This window comes from Phyllostomus hastatus, unplaced genomic scaffold, assembly GCF_019186645.2.
Source record: "Phyllostomus hastatus isolate PE091 unplaced genomic scaffold, TTU_PhHast_1.1 phas_scaffold_216, whole genome shotgun sequence".
Classification (NCBI taxonomy): Eukaryota; Metazoa; Chordata; class Mammalia; order Chiroptera; family Phyllostomidae; genus Phyllostomus; species Phyllostomus hastatus.
Genome location: NW_025334018.1, coordinates 7816842 through 7838598, shown reverse-complemented (window position 1 = coordinate 7838598; position 21757 = coordinate 7816842). Strand labels below are relative to the sequence as shown.

Here is a 21757-nt window from a genome sequence, read left to right as displayed (position 1 = left end):
AGTACATTACTCTAAGTCACTTTGTCCTCACAGCAGTCCAATGAGACGGATTTTTTTTACAGGTGAGGAAATAGAGGGCTTAAGTAATTTGCCTAATGAGTAGAACTGGAATACGAAACTAAGCACTCGGACTTCAAAACCTGTGCTCTTACAATCATTAAGCAACACTGACTCTCAGTGAATTCCTGGCACATGCTAGCAGGCAGTCAATAAATACTTGTTCCACCAATTAATGAATGAAACAATAAAAGGGGAGGCGAGAGGCGCTGCTATCTTCAGAGTCCTATAGTCGACTTTTTTCCGGGTGGTTGGTCATTGGCACTGTTAATTTAACCAAGGGGGAGAGGTTAAGGAGACGTGGCTAATGCTGGTGCTGTCGACTGTTAAAGGGAGTTGAGTTTCTACCAGAAAGACCCCGTTCAGCTTCGCTTTTAGCGCACTCATTCTCCACACTGCAAGCAGCCCAACTTCAGCTTCAGGCCACAAGTACTTTGCAGTAATCTGCTTAACGGATTTAGCTGGGGAAAACGAAGCTGGCGGGAACACGTGTGCTGCAACTACAGGGCTCCACTACGCATGCGTTCCGCCGCCAAGAAGGTGGCTACTGAGGCTGCGCGAGTCGGCGACGCGGCCCGGCCCTCCCCCGTCACGTGTGGGAGGGCCGCAGCGTGGAAGCGGCGGCGGCGGTGGCGGTAGCGACGGCAGGCCGTAGGGCAGTGAGAAGGTTTCCGGTTCCGGTGTAACGTTCGGGCTCCGTCTCAGGGGCTGAAGTTTGTGAGGTGAGTAGTGGCCCCGGGCCCGGAGAGGGTGTCCTCGGGTTTGGGCTCATGGGGCTAGGGCTCCGTCTAAGAGGGAGACCGAAGCGGGAAGGTTCAGTGAGAAGGCAGCTAAGAGAATAAGGTTCCGTGGGAGAACGGGTTGCAATGAAATTATTGAGAGGAAAAGGGCGGGGGCGGGAAGGGGATGGGGTGGGGAGACGAGCACACAGAGGAGGAGTTCGGGTAGACCAAGGTGGGGTAGGGGCCGGTCGAAGAGGCGGAAAGAGCAAAAAGAGAAGAATGGGGGCTTCAGGGAGGTAACTCGGGTTGTGGTGAGGAAGCGCAGGGAGTAAGGAAATTCAGAAGATTGGGTTCTGCTCCTTGCTCATTCAGAGATCATGCTGCCTTCCTCTCCACACCATAACATACACACCCGCCCCACGCAGTTCTTGTTCAACATTTGGTTAGTGACAAAGCTGGTTACTGTGTGAAACTTTGATTTTTGCCCACTGCTTGTTTAATGTGCACATTATCTTATGGAGTGTTGTGTTGGGCTTGAATACATCTGTTAGTATAGTGTCTGAACACACATTTTATCTAATAGAGCAGTATCTCACTTACACTGGTTTGGATTGTCAAATTGCTTACACTTTATTGCCTGTGACTTAATTCTACGGGAATATAAGCCCTGTTAAAGCGAGGATTCTTGTCTGTTTTGTTCACTGTTGTATGTATCCTCAGCACCCAGTATGCTGCCTGACACTTAGTGATTACACGATACTTATTGGATAAATTGAGTACAGGGTAAGTATGGCAGCTGTCCTCATTTTGTAAGATGAGTAAACTGAGGAACACAGAGTAATCTCTTGCCTAAAGGCTGCTAAATAGCAGAGCTCAGTGTTGCAACTGTTCAGTGTGAGCTCTTTCTTCACTCTGTGTGAGACCTGAGTATGCTGCTTTTGGGCAGTGCACATTAAATATGTAGAGATTGGTAGATTATACTGCTGCCTCATGATGAGTGGATAGAGTCACCATAGAACCGTTCATATGATGTGTCACAGAGGCATAAGATCTTTCACTCTGAGTTTCATGACTATTAGCCTCATGTGGTTATTCCAAAATTACCTATACTTTTTAGCAACAGGTCCTAAAAAGGATAAACCTGCCAAGAATGTAGAAGTTATTCATACTGAATCTTTTGGGAGAAAACATGCCTTAAAACATCTCGAAAGACTGACTCACTGATCAGACCCTGATATGTGGCACTGCTGGGCGGAGGTTAGCTTGGAAATAGAGGTCAGTGCAGTTTATTGATTTTCAGGCATTGTGGAGAAAATCGGGGAGATAAAATTTTCTCTGTGCTCATGAGTTTGGAGATATAGGTGGGAAATCAAAATGTAAACGTGAATAATGTTTAAGAATTATACTAACTTACATTAAATGAGAATTTAAGGATTTGTTATAGAGAGTCCTTTATGGTAGTGTTTTTTCTGCTAAGCTAAAAAGTAGGAAAGTAGAGGTGAAAGGCAAACAGAGAGACCATCCAAAATGCGAGTATTCCTTCCTGAGCTGAGGGATTACTTTTATCTGGGTACAGAATTCTCACTGGGATGAATATGACTTCAGAGAAATATGACTTCAGTCTAGCAGTGACAGTCTTAAGGATTATGAGCTTTGATATAGGATAACTGATCTCCCTTATTTGCTTTACTTAAAAGGAAACCTATAGTTCAAGATTGGGTTAAGGAACGCCTGCTTAGAAGTAGGATAGAAAAGCTGGCCTCTAGGTAGACTTTTTTAGTTTTGTTTTCAGGTTATACGTTTGCCAGCCCTTGTTAATAAGACAGGATCAGAAAAGAAGCAAGAACTCATTTCTCAGACTAGATTATTCCCAGGGTTGGTCGGTTGGTTGGTTCCACAGATTTCATTGACCTACTGCTGCTGAGTCAGGGTTAAAAATCAAGTGTAATGTAGTTCTTTTTGCTGTGAATATGGGTTTTAGGGAAAGAATTTGACTTGAAATGAAGTGGAAGAACTTGGCCTACGGATTAAGTGTAGGAGTGGGAAAGACATTCCTGATGTACTAACCACTTGGGTCTTTTCCTGTCCTCTAACTTAAGTCTTTTCTGATTCCTTTTTAGGTGCAGTATTGAATCCCATTGAGCTGTCCTTTCCTGAAGAATGGCACTGTCCAAGAGGGAGCTGGATGAGCTAAAACCATGGGTAGAGAAGACAGTGAAGAGGGTACTGGGCTTCTCAGAGCCCACAGTGGTCACAGCAGCACTGAACTGTGTGGGGAAGGGCATGGACAAGAAGAAGGCAGCTGGTATGTACCTTTCTGAATTTTTTGACTTACCATATAGGATGGCCCCAAGCATTGCCTTGAACTTTCCCAGAAGGGTCAGGCTGCGTTTTAGTTTTTCTTGCATTATATGGAACTACCCCAAATAACTAATTTTGTTCTGTAATTTTTTTGGTGACATTTTAATCTTATACTGACTTCCTTTGACCACTGTACTGTTACCTAAGTTACATTTACTTAGGAAATGTGTTAAAGTAAGATGAGTACATTCAGATTCAAGTTGACATCTAAACATGCAGAAGTTGTTATCGATGAAAAAATTTAGGGAGACAGATTTTATTAATAGTCATCTCCTACATTGTGCCATTTGGGAAGAGTTAGGGAGATTTTTAATCCCCGAGTTTGCTCTGGCTATGCTACTTCTACTCTAAAAAATCATAACTGTATTTTTACCTCATAAAGTCATTCAGTGTAAGAGAATTTATGGGAATCCTACAAAAAAACTTAAGAAAACGTTTCCTTCCTTTCAGGGATAAATTCCCACTGTTGGTGTTTGTTATATGCTTGTTATTACACTGAAGTACTCTTACCTTTTCAACCCTGCCACCTCTTTTTTCCCTGTCAGACCATCTGAAACCTTTTCTTGATGATTCTACTCTCCGATTTGTGGACAAACTTTTTGAGGCTGTGGAGGAAGGCCGAAGCTCTAGACATTCCAAGTCTAGCAGTGACAGGAGCAGAAAACGAGAGCTAAAGGTAGGTTACAGTTAACTATCTGGTGAACTCGGGAGTGTTTTGAATGGTAACAAAGTTGCTGAGCTTACTTGGCTCACACTTTGATAGCCACTGTTAGAACACCTAATAATCAGGAGAGGTACTTAGACCTAAAGCAGAGGGGGTGAAATGAACTTGCATTATCACCAATTTATAGTAATGAACTACCTAAGTTCATGGGTAGAAATATTCCAAGGAAATAATTGATAGCTTTTTTTTTTTTCATATACAGTTAGGAGTTTTGGTTTTCATGTTTCCCTATGTCTCCCCCCACCCCCACCCCATTTACTACTGCCTACAGATTGATCTAAGATTTCTTGCTTTGATTTACTTGACACCTAATAGATTGTTTCAAAGTGTGACTCCACTGCTACCTGAGCTGTAGACCTCATTGTTGCTCCTTTATGGAGATTTCTCTGCAGTGGACCTGCAGGTGGAAACCTAATAGCAGTTACTGTTTAGTATATGTCTGGAGAGCCTGCCATTTTTCTATATATTATATTGCTGGTCATCTGGCCCTATAAGTAGAGTACTTAAATGGACCATTGTTATTCCCTTGCCTACTTCACTTTTTACTCCGTGATTGCTGATTGGTCATGGCCTCTGAGTATTTGCAGTATCATAGCTGATCTCTCTATCTCTTTTCTCTCTGTCAATCTCTCTCTTAAAAAAAATCTTTTCTGTGACTCCCATCAAACCTTCCAAAGTGCTTTTGATACCTGGGCTATCCTATTGCTTTTCCTGAGGCACGAAGAGTGAATAAGCAATGTCTTCTTGTTCCCTGGCCAGGCTGTGGAACCAAGAAAAATAGATATTTGTGTGTTCTTTGTGTTTAGGGTATTGGAGGGTGATCAGAGGAATGAGAGATAGTCCTTGCCTTAAAAGAATTTGCAATTTAAGGGTTGGGGTGGGGGAACACAACAAAATATAGTCACAAATTAAAAAATCTGAATAGCAATTTCATGTAAATTTTAGGGTTGAGTATAATCTTTTGTTGAATTTTATTATGTTTAAAGGGGAATGCTTGATCCACATTATACACAGATCTGTAGAGTGAAAATGAGTTAGGGCAGGGCATGTTGTGAATGAAGTGACTAGATGGGGTGGGATAAATAAAAAACGGTTTCTTGAAGGAGGTATCTAGATAGCCTTGGGATATGGGTCCCATTTTGGTCCATTCAAGTCCCCACCCCACACAATATATTATGGGAGAGTCCTTTTTCTTGAACTGTAGGAGTTCCAGGAAGCGCTCACCCCTGGCCGAGGATATGTCCTTGCAAAACACGAGCCCTCCTAGTGAAGAGGGGATGTCACCCAAAGCCTACCACCGGTGTGTACATTTGCTTTTTCCCATTGTCCCTTCCAGTTGGCCATTCTTGGTCCTGTTAAATTCACCTTGCAAATTAGTCAGCATATTTGAGTTCCCATTGTTTGATAAGAACAAAGTAGTACTGGGGAATACTGAAGAAGAAAGAGAAAGCCCCTGTCCTGGAAGAGCTTAGACTCTAGTTGGGAGAAAGGACTAACATTGAAAGACTTAACACTTGGCAAACGGAATGTATTTTACATAGTATGAACCAAACTATTAAGTGCTAAGAGGAGGCGAAACAACAGTTTGATCAGAGTGGGATGAGATTATTAATGAGGAAAACTTCCTGGAGGAGGTGAGTTTTAGGCAGGATTTAGAACAGGGGTTGTGGAAAAGTTGAGGGAGAACATTACACATGTGGCAGTAGCATTTGCAAAGACTGTGAAATGGGCACATTTATAAGGACATGGGGATGAAATTTGCTTGACTGGAGTGGGAGAATGATGAAGTTGGGTGAGATGGTCCATTTGGTGGAGGGTCTAGGAGACTCTGGGAAATGCCACAGAATGCTGATAGGAACTAGGATGATTCTTCTCTTCTCCCATGGGCAGGGATACAACTCTTCTTTCATCTTGGGTTCCCTTAGGAAGTTTTTGGTGATGACTCTGAGATCTCAAAGGAATCATCAGGAGTAAAGAAGCGACGGATTCCACGTTTTGAGGAGGTGGAAGAGGAGCCAGAAGTGATCCCTGGGCCTCCCTCAGAGAGCCCTGGCATGCTGACTAAACTCCAGGTTAGTAATTAAGAACTGGAAATAGTGATTTTGTGAGTTGAAGAAGCAAGAGATGCTTGCTCTTTTTATTGTGGCCTCTATGTGAATTAGTGTTTAGTACTGGGGAACTTTTATTTCCTGTTTTATGTTCATCATTCCTTGGATTAACCAGGAGTATTCCAGTTGAAGGTTAATGAAATGGCATTTACTGAGTACCAATTATGTGGCAAGCAAGGTGTGTTACATACTTCATTTGCCCAGTTATGTACCTCTTTAGATCATTGGGAAAGTTGTGGAAATAATCAGAACTCAGCTTGATGCTAGAGGAGAATTTCCAAATATACTGCAGAGAAGATATAATCCACTTGCATAATTTCAAGTCGACTTTGTATTTTTAAAATAGGAATTATCTGGTTTTTATAAGAATAGGTTCTGTTTAGGCCCTGACTGGTGTGGCTCAGTGAACTGAGCACCGGCCTGCAAACCAAAGGTCACCGGTTCAATTCCCAATCAGGACACATGCCTGGGTTGTGGGCCAGATCCCCAGTAGGGGGCATGTGAGAGGCAACCACATGTTGATACTTCTCTTCCTTTCTCCCTTCCCCTCTCTCTAAAAATAAATAAAGAAAATCTTTTTTAAAAAATGGGCTCTGTTTAAAATAATTTTGTTGCCACATAAGCAGTAACTATTGCTTGTATCATTTAGTTTCTTGGGGGGGAGTAGAAAAAAATATAAACATATATATATGGTTGGGTGGATGGGTTTGCTTATATTTCTGAAAGGAAAGCTGATAATTTTGTAGTAGAGAATGAGGTGGAAGAATTCACAATATATCCCTTTGTACATTTAACATTTTGAACTATATAAATATATCACCTACTCAAAAAGTGTTAAAAATAAATTTAAAAAATATTTTGGAGCCCCTTGACACCAGTTCTCTTGGAAAATTTGAGAAGAGTTATGTGATTTTATCCTCAAAGCTTATCACCCTGAACTTCTCTGGACAGAAGGAGGGGTTTATAAGAGACTATGAAGCAGATCTTTTATTGTCGTCTCTGGTTATCCAAACTAGGAATTTAGGGATTGATAACATAATTTTTTTTATAGGCATGATTTGTTTGTGTTCTTTTAGGAATTTTGCATGTGTTATTTAAATGCTCACAATAGCCCTGGTTAGGTAGGTACTATTTTTACCCCTTTTAGATCTTGGAAGTTGAAGGATTAAATATGATGTCCAAGGTCACACAGGCATTAAATGTCAGAGTTACGATTCAAACTCAGGTTTCTCTGACTCCAGAGTCTTAGTCATCAAGCTGTGTTATTACCTAACGTGCCAATCCTGCCTTGGGAAAATGCATTGAAGAATTCATTGCTTAGCTGTGTAGGTTTATCTTTACTAAGTTTTCTAGCTGATGATACAGGCAGAATATGATGTCATTCAAAAGTTTCTAGCCCTCTAGACCTGAAAGCCTTTTGGATATAGGAACCTGTATGGGAGAAATAGAAAAGACATTAATAGTTTTTCAACTCTCCCCCACCCCCGAGAACAGATCAAACAGATGATGGAGGCAGCAACACGACAAATTGAGGAGAGGAAAAAGCAACTGAGCTTCATCAGTCCCCCCACACCTCAGGTACTGTACCCAGATTACTCTGAAAAGAATAATCTTGAGCACAGAACTTCTTGCCATACTTTCGAATAAGAATCCAGAAGTCTACTACTCTGTGTGTGTGAGTGTGTGCACTTGCGCCTGCCTAATCCATCTCATTCTGATTTATTTTTCTCTGTCTCACAGCCAAAGACTCCTTCTTCCTCCCAGCCAGAGCGACTTCCAATTGGCAATACCATTCAGCCCTCCCAGGCTGCCACTTTCATGAACGATGCCATTGAGAAGGCGAGGAAAGCAGCTGAACTGCAAGCCCGCATCCAAGCCCAGCTGGCACTAAAGCCAGGGCTCATTGGCAATGCCAACATGGTGGGCCTGGCCAATCTTCATGCCATGGGCATTGCTCCCCCGTGAGTATCTTGAAGCTTGAGAAGCAAATAAATGCCTTTGAGGGATTTTCGTTTAAGTGAGCACAATTTTTTAAAAATTGGTTTTAGAGGGGGTGGGGGGAGAGAGAGGAACATCAATTTGTTCCACTTCTTTATGCATTCATGTGCCCTGACTGGGAATCAAACCCGCCACCTTGGTGTATCAGGATGACTCTCTAACAAACTGAGATACCCGGCCAGAGCTTCTTTGAATGTTACGGATCCTTTTCTGCCAAAGAACCTAAATCATTTCTTACAGTTACCTATTTCTTACGTATGCTGAATAAATACCAATTTAATATATTCTCTTGGTTTCCTTGTTGCAGAGTTTATAATCTTTTTATAATTGGTAGGACTGAGGTTAAGGTTATTCATCTAATACTGAAGCTAAGAGTAGAATCGGGTCTCCTGGTTTTAACTCAACTATATCCATTGAACCCCATTTAGGGGTCACGCCTGACCAGCGTGGCTCACTTGGTTGAGCATCATCCTACCACAGTTGGGCTTTGATTTGTTTTCTTTTCTGTTTGTGTTTTGTTTGCCTTATTGTCCCACATGTAATTTATTTCTTTGTGGGCTGTTTTTCAGGAAGGTGGAGTTGAAAGATCAAACTAAACCTACACCACTGATTCTCGACGAGCAGGGTCGCACTGTAGATGCAACAGGCAAGGAGATTGAGCTGACACACCGCATGCCTACTCTGAAGGCCAATATTCGTGCTGTAAAGAGGGAACAATTCAAGCAACAGCTTAAAGAAAAGCCATCAGAAGACATGGAGTCCAATACCTATTTTGACCCTCGAGTTTCGATTGCCCCTTCCCAGCGACAAAGACGCACTTTTAAATTCCATGACAAGGGCAAATTTGAGAAGATTGCCCAACGATTACGGACAAAGGTATCTGGCGTAGAACATAACCTAGAACTTCAAAGAAGTTAGGAAGGTGACAAAGGAAATTAAATACATCCCTAAAATACTTTCAACTCAGTTCTCTGTGTTTTAGGCAGTTAGACTTGATTTTTAGCTTATTTGCCTTCTGGATTACATTCAGCTTAGGTGGAAATAAAATTGAATTTGAAAATTCTCCACATCCAAATAACAGTGGAAAGAAATATTTAAGAACCTTTTGGGTGACTTGAGGATAGCTATCCTGGTGTTAAAATTGACTGCAGACTGTCCACAGACCTAGAGTTTTGAACTGACTATATTCAGTGACCTTTGCCTTCTCGTTTCAGCCTCTCAGAATGAGGTTTTCATAAAGTTTCGTTTGTGCGTGTTTGCTGTAGGCACTGTGGGGTGCAGAGGTGTGATGAGGGTGAGATGTGTGTAAATCAACTAAGTAAAGGATAAAATAAAGCAGAATGGCTTTTCCCCTAAGCTTTCAGAAATTATGAACTAGTTCCATTAGGTGTAAAGAATTCAACAAGGGAGTGTTGTAAATTTTGGGATTCTACTACTTACATGCTTTCTGTGACTCCAATTTATCTTCCTGTCTTGGTTTATCTTGTCTTTAGGCTCAGCTGGAGAAGCTGCAGGCAGAGATCTCACAGGCAGCTCGAAAAACAGGAATCCATGCTTCGACTAGGTTGGCCCTCATTGCTCCTAAGAAGGAGTTAAAGGAAGGGGATATTCCTGAAATTGAGTGGTGGGACTCTTATATCATCCCCAATGGCTTTGACCTGTGAGTTAATTTCTTTTAATAAGACTATAGTTTTAATGGGAGAGGTGATAGTGATTCATTAAGTAAACTTTTAAAATCCAGGAGAAATAGGTAACTGTTATACAAGCTCATATACTTATAAAGAATACGTTATGTGGGTTATTTTTAGTTTTTTGGGTTATGTAGGAGGAATGGACACAAGTAATCTAAAAGCAAATCTGTAAATTATTTGCTTTTGTTATACATTTGCTTTTAGCATATTTTCTTACATTTTTTGTTACTTAAAATAGGTGTTTATGTTCTTAAAGATCTAGTTCTAGAATAGAACAAGGATTCTTAGTTGATAGGAGAGAGAATGGTAAATAAAGCATATAAGAACCCCTTAGAAAAAGGTAAAGGGGCCCAAATATATGGTGACAGAGCATTTTCCTCTAGGTGGTGGGACACACAGTGCAGTGTACAGGTCATGTGTCATGGAGATGTACACATGAAACCTGTATCATCTTACGGACTAAGTCACCCCGATAAGTTTAATTTAAAAATAAAAGGGAAACATTTGGAGAGCATTAACTATATCTGCTTTATCATTCTGATACATGGCTTTAGGAGAGTGTGTCTCAACCTTTCCTTACCTTTCCTTTGTCAGCCACTGTCCTAGGGAATTATTGTTACTAATGACAGACTGATATCGATCAGGGGTGTTAGAGTAGAAAAAAGATTGCACTAGTGGGGAGAGTTGTCCATCCTTAGTGGAACCCAGTTTTCGCATCTTGAAAATCCTGTGTAATATAATATATGTTATAGGTATGCAAATACTAAAAAGTGTTTGAGTGCATTAAAAAGAATGGATGTTTTCATTGTGTTTCTGAGACTTCTCTTGGAATCATCTCTACCCACATTCTGTTTTCTTTTCTTCCTCCCAATTTTAGTACAGAGCAAAATCCCAAGAGAGAAGATTATTTTGGGATCACAAATCTTGTTGAACATCCAGCCCAGCTGAACCCTCCCGGTAATATATAGATTACTTACTCAAGGTCCCAGAGAAACATTATCCAGTAGACAGTGTGATAATGGACATGTTCTTTATCTGCACTGTCTATACAGTAGCCACTGTCCACTTGTGACTATTGAGCACTTGAAAACTGACTTGTACTAATTCATCCGAGGGACTGATTTTAAATTTTAATCAACTTTTTAAAAAGATTTTATTTTTAGCCATGGCTGGTGTGGCTCGGTGGCTTGAGCGCTGACCTGAGAATCAAAGGGTTGTTGGCTTGATTCCCAGTCAGGGCACATGCCTGAGTTATGGGCCAGGTCCCTGGCAGGGGGCGTTCGAGAGGCAACCGTACATTGGTGTTTCTCTCCCTCTCTTCCTCCTTCCCTTCCCCTCTGTCTAAAAATAAATAAAATATATATTTTAAAGATTTTATTTATTTATTTTAGACAGAGGGGAAGGGAGGGAGAAGGAGAGGGAGAGAAACATTGGTTGTCTCTCACACACCCACAACCAGGGACCTGGCCTGCAACCCAGGCACGTGCCTTGACTAGGAATCAAACTGGAGACCTTTTAGTTTCCCAACAATGACCAGCCCATTGAGTTACACCAGTCCTGGCTAATTTTCTATTTTAATTTACATTTAAATGTATTTGTGGCTAGTGGCCACGGTATTGGACAATGCAGCTCTAGGGCACTGAGGCCTAATCTCAAGAGGATCTCATTGATGTCTGTTACAAGTTGGGCTTTTGCCATGGTGTTGACTCCCAATTCCAGTCTTGTATATCACTTCTGAATTCCTGCCCTTCTATCTTCTTTGTCTTCAGTCTTTCTCTTTATCATTTTTGTAGCAAAAGTCTATTTGCTCAGCTCTGACCCATGTGGCTCAGTAGGTTGGGTGTCATTCTGCAAAGTGAAAGGTCACCAGTTGGGTGCCGGTTGGGTACATAACAAGAGGCAGCTGATGGATGTTTCTGTCTCACATCGATGTTTCTCTCCCTCTCTTTCTGCCTCCATTCCCCTGTCTGTAAAAATAAATAAAGTCTTTAAATCTACAAGTAAAAAAAATAAAACACTTTCTCCCCTGCTTAATTAAAAAAATCTTATTACCTCAGTCAAAAAAGATAAGCTGTGTTTTAACCAGGTGAATCGCTTGGGCAAATCACTTAGAACACAGAATTTTCTCACATGCAGGTAGGTAATATAAACTGATGTGCTTCTTCAAGAGTTATGTGGATCCTAAAAGACTTGAATGCTTTCATCAGGTTTGGGATGGACAGAAGAGATAATATCTCTGTAAATTTGCTTGTCAGTAACTTCAGAAAAATAGAATGAGATCTTGAGCTAAAACAAGGTGTAATCATTGAATTTTACTTAATCTGAGTCTACTTAGCTGTCATCGTTGTGAATCATTAGAAGAATGTTGGGGGAAGGTGTTTGTTTTCAAAAGTTGTGTAAGCCTGCTTTGGGGGTCCAGATGAATTTTTTCATTCCCCATAACTCTAAAATTATAAATTTTATCATTTTGGCCAATGATTTTTCAAACCATATTACACAGAGACATTAAAGTTCAGGAGGTAAGATCCAGAAAGGATTCTAGATGCACCCCCCCCACTCAAAATCCTCAAGCAGAGAGACCAGAACAGCTCTAATTTTGTTTTCTAGATCTGCCACATTTCAGTTGATAAAGGGTTCAATTGCTTAAAGAAAATCAAGTTAGAATACTACTCACAAAAGATAGATTGCTTTTTAAAAATAAAACATTACCACTATCACAACCTAAAAATAACCAAAATGGTTAAAGTAAAGATTCTTTTAATGTGATTGATCCAACACCTACATCCCTCTAATATGCTTATTGCTCATTTCTCTGATTAACAGTTGACAATGACACACCAGTTACTCTGGGGGTCTATCTTACCAAGAAGGAACAGAAGAAACTTCGAAGGCAAACAAGGAGGGAAGCACAGAAGGAGCTACAAGAGAAAGTCAGGCTGGGCCTGATGCCCCCTCCGGAGCCCAAAGGTACGTGTTTTAAAAACAGGGATGAGAGGGGTGGCCTGTTGCTTCCTGTAGTTCTAGAGGAACATCAGCATCTGTCTGTATTTGGGTGCTATTTCCAAGAATCGTTTATTGGTTTTTTTCTTTCCTAAATTTTCTACTATCTTTCCTTATTTAAAAAGATCAATGTATTCATTGTAGAGGTAATTAAGGTTTATTTTAAGTATTTTTGGTCATATAACACATTGATCTTCCTGGAAGAATATGGTCTTGAAATTCGTGAAGATAGTAGTTGCACTATTTGCTTAGAGTGGTTATGTACATAATTCTTTTTTTTTTTTTAAGATTTTATTTATTTATTTTTAGAGAGGGAAGGGAGAAAGAGGAAGAGAGAGAGAAACATCAATGTGTGGTTGCTGGGAGCCATGGCCTGCAACCCAGGCATGTGCCCTGACTGGGAATCGAACCTGCAATGCGTGGTTCGCAGCCTGCGCTCAATCCACTGAGATACACCAGCCAGGGCTATAATTCTTAATATTTGAAAAATGAAAATACAGTAAAAAAAGAAACCTCAGTCCTGTAGTTTCCATTGTCATTCAGCAATATTTTGAGTGAGCCCTGACATGTATAGGATCTTTTAACCACATGCTTTTATCAAAGTGAAAATACCAAAGAAATTAAGTTTCCTGGGTGGAAGAGAGTAAATGGGGGATAAATGGTGACAGGAGACTAGACTTCAGATGGTGAGCACACAGTACAGTGTGCAGATGATGTGTTGTAGAATTGTACACTTGGAACCTGTATAATTTTATTGAGCTATATGACCCGAATAAATTCAACTTAAAAAAGAAAATAGCCCTGCCTGGGTGACTCAGTTATTTGGAGCATCATTCCATACACCAAAAAATTGTGGGTTTTATCCTCAGTCAGGGCGATTATGGGAGGCAACCAGGCGATGTTTTTCACATCGATGCTGCACTCTCTACCCCCCATCCTTTTCCTCTCTCTAAAATCAGTAAATAGCCTCAGGCGAGAATTAAAAACAATATTTTTAAATAAAAAATAACACTTAAAAAATACAAGTTTCTTGCCTTTCATAAAATTTTTAAGCCATGTAAATAAATGCATACCAACTATTTAGATTAATTGCGTGAATTGCCACTAGTGCCGAGTTAATTGTATGGGCTTTTCAAGGTAGGAGCTTTTGGAAGAGGTGAGTTTTGAGCAGATTTGAAATAGATAAACAATATGAATTGGTAGAGGAGAGGATAGGTTATCCCAGCTGGAGAAGCAGTTTCAGAGATTGATTTGTGTCCTTTCTCCACTGCAGTGAGAATTTCCAATTTGATGCGAGTATTAGGAACAGAAGCTGTTCAAGACCCCACGAAGGTAGAAGCCCATGTCAGAGCTCAGATGGCAAAAAGACAGAAGTAAGTGCCATGGGATTGGGTGGAAACCCAGGGCAAGTATCTTTCCCAAGCTCTTGTGGGGGATCCATATTTGAAGGGAGGGGAGAGTCCTCCGTTGCTCTCTCTTTCCCTCAGCCCTGCCTCTGATCTTCAATGCCTTTCTCACTTGTGGATGTCCTTCCTGTCACGACAGAGCGCATGAAGAGGCCAACGCTGCCCGAAAACTAACAGCAGAACAGAGAAAGGTCAAGAAAATTAAAAAACTTAAAGAAGACATTTCACAGGGGGTACACATATCTGTATATAGGTAGGTGTCCAAACTGGGCCAGCCTTCCCCTTCAAAACACCAAAACATTTTCCAAGTTCTTGAGGGAAGATTACTGTGCTCTAAAAGCATACATAAAATTATCAGCCCCTGCCCTCGTTAAATGACCCTAGTGTGAAGGAGGAATTAGTAAATCTTTTACAGTGGTGAGACTTACTCTTCTGTGTCTGAGGTCTTCTTAGTGAACCAGTAATAGTTATGAAGAATGAGTGAATGAATGTATTGGTTCAGGCCAAGATGTGAACTAAGGATCATGTGTGCTTTTTGAGGCATAAAATACCCTGTGTCTCCCAATGTACTGCAAAAATCCTTTTAGTCCCACTCCAGATTGCACTTCATACACTTTTACTTTTATGTTAATTTAATGTTTTTATTCTCTTGTATTAGAACAGGTTCATGTTTAGTAACTAGTTCTTAATTATAAAAAGTGGTATATTGTAAAAGTAGTGAATCCCTGTTAAGAAAAAAAAATCCTGACAGTATGGAAGTACACTTAAGGGGACGTTCTCTTCCTAATCTCTGATCCCTTAGGTCCACTCGCTATGGGTAATTGCTCCAAACAGTTTTTCATGTATCTTAGAAATTTTTTATGGATACCATTGTAACTACATTCTAAGTATTTAAGGGCAAAGAATATGTTGATCTTTATACTGGCAAGAACAGTTAAAAGTATTTTTAGATAATGGCGAATACCTTTCTTTCATTTTTGGGTAAATTCTGATCACCTGCTGTTCATTGTGAGGTGTCCAAGTGCTAGACTTTGAAGAGGTATAAGACAATGGAAATACTAGACTCATCAGTTCTGCCTTTTATGCATTAGTATGTTCACTTACTCCAAAGATCTTTTTTTTTCCTTAGAGAAAAAAATCATTTTGGATTCATCTATTTATTTGCCATTCCATTCAGGCAGCTACTGATGCTAAAATGAAAGCCGTAACTAAACTTTCCCTTCTCCAGAGTTCGAAATTTGAGCAATCCAGCCAAGAAGTTCAAGATTGAGGCCAATGCTGGGCAACTGTACCTGACAGGGGTGGTGGTACTGCACAAGGATGTCAACGTGGTAGTAGTGGAAGGGGGTGAGTCTGAAAAAAAATGCGGGAGATTATCCCCAGGCAACCCTAGGCCTTGAAGTCATTAGCATGGTGAGAGAAAGGAGAAGAAGATAGTATTTTAGAACCATACTTGGGTATACAAGGTCTATCCAGAAGGTATCCAGCCATGCAATATGAAAAATAGAGACATTTATTGAAGAAGACAGGTATAAGATACACTTTACCTGGGACAATGATGCCTCGGTCCCCTTCGACATAGGCACCTTGGAACCTCATACAGTTCTCCCAGTCGCCATCAGCTGCCCCATTGTATTTCCTGAATCTCATCAACAGTCTGAAATCCCTTCCCTTTCAAAGGTGATTTTAGTTTTGGGAAAAGCCAGAAGTTGCAGGTGCCAAATCTGGACTATAGGGGGTCTGAGTCACCTGGTGATTGGATGTTTCCCCCCAAAATTGTACAGGACATAATACATGAATGGGTGCATTGTTGTGATGAAGCTGCCAGTCACCAGTTGCCCATAGCTGCAGGCTTCTGAATCATCTGAATAGTTTCCATGGAGGAATTTCAAACTTACCACAAAATCTGATGAAGATTTGTTGCTCTGTGGGCTCAGTTGTTTTGAATGCAATGGCTACACAGTACACCTCACTCAACAGTGTCTACCGTCTCCACTGACTAGTATAGTGAAGTTGTCATTGTTCACACAGGAACATTCCAGTTCACTCCCCTTGGCTGCCAGGTTACATTGATGTTGTGCAGACCGTTATCATATTAACAATGGCTGGACTTTTTCTGGACAAGCTTTGTAATATCCTGGGCCTCTGTTTCCATGTTTATTAGAGTAAAAGGACCTAAGCTGTAATTCCTGGTATTGCTTCAACTACCATATTAATATCTGGGCATTGAATGAGCTCAGAGGTACTTTCTATGCCACCATCTTCCACAATCCTGGCAAAATTCTCCTTTTCTGTTTCCAGGCCCCAAGTCCCAGAAGAAATTTAAGCGTCTTATGCTGCATCGGATAAAGTGGGATGAACAGACATCTAACACAAAGGGAGATGGTGAATGGGGGTTAGAGGGGATTAGGTGGGAGTTGGGGGCTGTATTCTGTCCATTCATGTATTCCCTACCTCTGACATTCTTGCTAACACTAGGTAATGTTCAGGAATTTTCGAAAGACCTATTTGGATTATGAGCTTGCTACACATTCATATAGTATTTGTTATATGATCATATGCATGAGTGTTAGTTATTTTTCTACCTGTCCTTTCAGGCCTTTCTACCAGTTTCCCTGTCTGTCCTGGGTCTGGATACCAATTACTTGAGTGTGTTAAGTTTGTGAACATTTAGCACACTATATGCACTCATATATATGTACATTGGCTGTATTACTTTTTGATAAAATTTTTTGAAGGGTTCAAGACAAAAAGACTTTGAGATAAAAAAAAAACTTTCTGCTTTGTTCAAGAAAATGTGCTTTTCATTCTTTTGCCCAACTTTATTTTATCAAATATGTGTGTGTGTGTGTATTTGACATCCTCTTGGCTGTCATTCTTCCATCAATATTCACTCCTCTTTGAAAACCTCTTTTAGCATTTAACATATGCAGAGACTTGTTTAAAGATTTTATTTATTTTTAGAAAGGGGAAGGGAGGGAGAAAGAGAGGGAGAGAAACATCATTGTGTGGTTACCTCTCTAGCAACCCTTACTGAGGACCTGACCTGCAACCCAGGCATGTGCCCTGACCAGGAATCGAACTTGTGACCCTTTGGTTCACAGGCCAGAGCTCAATCCACAGAGCCACACCAGACAGGGCAAGACTTTTTTTTAACCTGACTTTTGTCCTATTATACTTTTTGGTCTTAAAGTATTTTTAACCTCACAAAGTAGTTACTTTTTTTTACAACAGTTGACCTATATTTTGTTTTACAAGTGTTCCTATTTTTACTAGGTATATTTGCCCTCCTCCTCCATTAGACTAAAACCTCTTCAAGGATAGACTCTTGCCATCTGGCATCTGAAGCCTTGCTCTCAAAGTTGCTTAGGTCAAGTTTTTATTTTGGTTGCTTGACACATACTTGCTCTTGACACATACTAGCTACTCAGTAAATGTTGAATTAATTTCCCCGTCTATATAAAGCTTCCAGTCTGATTTGGAGGTGAAGAGTAACAAGACATTTGATGGTAAAGGGTGACAATATTTAAAAGAATTTTGGTTGATTTGAATATTATTTGTTTAGAACCTAAATCTTGGTCTTTAGTCTAAATCTAGAGCAAGATTTAGCTATATTGTCTTTTCCAGATGACGAAGAATCCGATGAGGAAGCTGTGAAGAAAACCAACAAATGTGTACTAGTCTGGGAGGTACGTGATTCTTTTCTTTTTTAAAATACTTATTTATTTTTTACAGAGAAGGGAAGGGAGAGAGAAAGGGAGAGAGAAACATAGATTGGTTGCCTCTCACACATGCCCCGATGGGGGACCAAACACACAACCCAGGCATGTGCCTTGACAGGGTATCGAACCAGCAACTTTTTGGTTCATGGACTGACATTCAACCAGCTGAGCCACACCAGCCAGGGTAGTGATTCTTTATTAAACAGTGAAGTAGAACTTTAGCTAATTATTGATTGTTCAGACTATTCAAATGAAGCAGTGGAATGGTAAAACTAAACAATGCCTAATCTGTTATGTAACTTGTGGGTGGGTTTTTTTGTTGTTTTTTATTTTTTTGGAATTCATTGTTTAATGTTTGGCAGCAAATTCTTCATTATATTTTATTTAAGTTGGTAAGTATGTTAGTATCTACCATCTGGAGAAGAGTTTGGAAAACCTGTGGCAAGATTACAAATTCTCAACTGAGTTATTTCATAGTCATAGATCAAGCTTATAAAGAGGGAAATTAATTGTTGGGTTTTTGTTTGGATATAGTGAAAGAAATACTAAACTTAAGACTATAGAGTTGTGAGTCTGGTCAGTACCACTTGTTAGCTGTGTAACTGGGCAAGGCACTTAAAATTCAATACTGTTGTTTTTGTCTATAAAATGTGGTTATAATTTTCCCCCCCTGTAGAGGTTTCTTTTTTAATCCTCCCTATAGGACATGCTAATTGGTTTTAGAGACAGGGGACAGGAGAGAAAGAGAAAACATTGATGTGAGGGAGAAAAAGATCAATGCCTCTCATACATGCACCTACTGGGGACTGAACCCACAACCTAGGCATGTGTCCTGATCAGGAAACAAACCCGCCACCTTTTGGTTTATTGGACAGTGCTCCAACCAACTGACCCACACCAGCCAGAGCAAAGGTTATTTTTTTGAGAACCTAATTAGATTATTATATAATGGTACTTTGTAAAAAGTAAATAAATCACTCTTCAAATGGAACTTTTTTTTTTTTTTTGGTTATACAGTTCTTTCATCCCTGAAATCTTAGTGAACCAGCGTTAGTTCTGAAGAATGAATGAATGAATGGGCTTATTCAGGCCAGTTTGTGAATTATGCATTATTCACCCTTTTTTGAAGCAGAAAATATACTGTTTCTCTAGGAACCATTAAAAGTTTCTTGTCTCAGTAATTATATCCTTATCCTGATATAGTATAGTAATCCTTTTATTCCCACTCGAAAATATATTTTATGCATTGTAAATATTTTTTACCTTTGATTTATTGTTTTCATTTTATATTCTCTTATGTTGATTTATGTGTATCTTCTATTTTTTAAACGTGTTAGTATTTAGTAACTAGTTCTTTATTATAAAAGTATTAAGTTATTACAAAAGTAGTAAATGCTGCCCTGGGCAGGTCGCCCAGTTAGTTGGAGCATCAGACCATGCACCAAAAGGTGGGTTGGATTACCAGTTAGGGCACATATCTAGGTTGCAGGTTCAATCTCATACATACAGTTGGGGCTCATACAGGAGGCAGCTGATCCATGTTTCTCTCTCACATGTTGATGTTTCTCTTTGTCCCTTCCTCTCTCTCTAAAATCAATAAACATATCCTCAGGTGAGAATTTAAAAAAAGGGTAGTGAATGCTTATTAAAATAAATTCTCACAACAAAAAAGAGCACTTACTGAAATAGTTTTTTTTTTTTTTTTTCGATTCCCTGGTTCTTTTATTTTTAGATTTTATTTATTTATTTTTAGAGATAGGGGAAGGGAAAGAGAGAGAGAGAGAAACATCAGTGTGCGAGAGAAATACCAATTGGTTGCCTTTTGCATGCCTGCAACTGGGAACCTGGCCCACAACCCAGGCATGTGCCCTGACTGGGAATCGAACCAGAAACCTTTTGGGCCATAGGCCAGCATTCAATCCACTCCATATCAGGCAGGGCTCTCTCATTCTTTAAGATCACACTTTATGGGTGATTGCTACTAACTGTTTTTCATGCAGTTTTCTGTCTTATCCTATATTCCTCTAATTTATGCATAAATATTTAGTCATAACAACCATAATACCTATTTTTTTGTCTCATAAGTCCCCACCTGTATACTTAATATCCTAGCCTCTTCATTTCTTTCAAATTCTCTTCCATTTTTCTCTCAGTGTCCTCAGGAACTGCATCTCAGGTTCAGAAATAAGCCAAATTCTGTTCCAGTGTCCTTACTAGAATCTGATCTCTAAAAGACTTGAGGTAGCATTTTATGACTGTCATTGCTGCTAGTGCCTTTGGTGACAATGCACTTCCACCCAGTTACTGTATCTTGTCCTATTGTTCTGTGGAGGTAGCCCCCTGGCTCCCCCTTACCTCTCTTCCCCCTTGTCCCTTTATTGCTCTTTATCACTGGGCCCAAACCCTTCTTGTACACAGGGTCTCACTAAGTCTTGTGAAAAGAGTCCTTCAGCATCTGGTTCTCTAACACCTTTCTCCTGAAAGGCCCAAATCTAGTCCTGGAGGCCTGGTGGGAGACAAGTTCATTCCATCTCACCCTCTGTAGTCTTTCTTGACTTGCTTTCCCACCCAGGCACCAGGCCACAGAACTCCTCATCCTCCATTGAATCAAAAGGAAAAACCCTTATGTGTAAATTCATGAAAACTCACACACCACATGCAAAGAGATGGATATTAGAATTGCTTTTACCAGCCCTGGCTGGTATGGCTCAGTGGATTGAGCCAGCTTGTGAACTGAAAGATGGCCAGAATGATTTCCATTCAGGGCACATGCCTGAGTTGTAGATTCAATGCCCGGTTGGGACACATAGGAGAAGTGACCAATTGATGTTTCTCTCTCACATTGATGTTACTCTCCCTCTCATTTCTCCGTCCCTTCCTCTCTAAAAATAAATAAAATTTTAAAAGAAAAAGAATTGCTTTCCCCATAAAAATCACTTTCAGTTAGGCACATTGCTACGCACGCAAGCATTATTATACTTTATAAAATGATACTATATCTCAGTGATTTTCAGTCTTTCATCTCATGGTCACTTACACTAATGACTGAAATTCTACAGTGCACCAAAAAATACATTTTTTGCTGGTCTGACAAAAAGAGAGAGATAATTTTGATTCATTCAGACCAGACAGCTATTGTTTTGTTGTTCACTGTTGTCTTTTTTTTTTTTTTTTTACAATCTAAGGGAAAGGTGGTTAGTGTGCCTGACTAAATACTGACTAAATAGTCAAGTATTGTGTGTTTTAAAAATTCTTGAGGCACAACACACCTGTTGAAAATTGCCACTATGTACTGATTTAAACTAGAAATTGTAGTGCTGCTATTACACATTTTGTCTCTTTCCCAGGGTACAGCCAAAGACCGGAGCTTTGGGGATATGAAATTCAAACAGTGCCCTACAGAGAACATGGCTCGGGAGCATTTCAAAAAGCATGGGGCTGAACACTACTGGGACCTTGCCCTAAGTGAATCTGTGTTGGAGTGCACCGACTGAGACTACTGCAAGCCTTGCCTCTACCCCCTTGCCTATGTTTCTTCAGTTCCCTCCCTTATTCTACTTCCCAGCCGTGCCCACTTGTGTGTGTGATCTCAGAACTGTGCCAAGCCGACACTGGGACAAAGGGAGAACACGTTGCTCCCTTCCCCTGTCAGCCTGGTGCTGCCCTTTACTCCCTCATGTGCATATGATTAAAGAGTTATTTTTAAAGTTTGTATGGTATTTTTCACACACTCATAGGTCTTCAGGTGATCTTTTCTCCAGACTTCTAGCAATTGCTGTGGAAAAAGCAAATTTTGTCATTGATGTTTATGTATATGTGAATGGATGGGAGGATGGATGGGTATGTGTTTTTGAGGTCTAATGGAAATTTTTGGACCTCATTTTGGGGCAAGAGCGATAAAACTATTTTCCTGGAGCAGACTGAAGCAGAAAAGAGGTGTTAAGTGGGTAAGAGGGGAACAAATGAGT

At 40.2% G+C, this 21757-nt stretch overlaps 1 protein-coding gene across 4 annotated transcripts; it reads left to right on the top strand.

The window, feature by feature from the left end:
• The first annotated feature begins 654 nt into the window (after positions 1 to 654).
• Positions 655 to 21496, top strand: PRPF3 (pre-mRNA processing factor 3). 4 transcript variants are annotated; one of them, XM_045817159.1, is made up of 17 exons: positions 738 to 779; positions 1897 to 2054; positions 2900 to 3084; positions 3686 to 3816; positions 5790 to 5936; positions 7467 to 7550; positions 7713 to 7933; positions 8540 to 8846; positions 9464 to 9630; positions 10539 to 10618; positions 12485 to 12628; positions 13935 to 14034; positions 14207 to 14320; positions 15296 to 15414; positions 16369 to 16452; positions 17695 to 17756; positions 21137 to 21496. In XM_045817159.1, the coding sequence occupies exons 3-17, from the start codon at positions 2940 to 2942 to the stop codon at positions 21281 to 21283; spliced, it is 2052 nt and encodes a 683-aa protein (XP_045673115.1). In that variant the 5' UTR covers positions 738 to 779; positions 1897 to 2054; positions 2900 to 2939; the 3' UTR covers positions 21284 to 21496. The 4 variants fall into 4 exon arrangements, with proteins under 4 accessions (XP_045673118.1, XP_045673115.1, XP_045673120.1 ...); XM_045817162.1 differs by lacking the exon at positions 1897 to 2054 and having other exon boundaries at positions 655 to 779; XM_045817163.1 differs by lacking the exons at positions 738 to 779; positions 1897 to 2054; positions 2900 to 3084 and adding an exon at positions 5069 to 5164.
• The last annotated feature ends 261 nt before the right edge of the window (positions 21497 to 21757 follow it).

Bases quoted from the DNA above. Each gene is read 5' to 3' on its own strand.
- PRPF3 (XM_045817162.1), top strand. From the start codon at position 2,940: ATGGCACTGTCCAAGAGGGAGCTGGATGAGCTAAAACCATGGGTAGAG. The intron at 5,937-7,466 runs GTTAGTAATTAA...CCCCGAGAACAG, and splicing joins GCATGCTGACTAAACTCCAG to ATCAAACAGATGATGGAGGC. The intron at 7,551-7,712 runs GTACTGTACCCA...TCTGTCTCACAG, and splicing joins TCAGTCCCCCCACACCTCAG to CCAAAGACTCCTTCTTCCTC.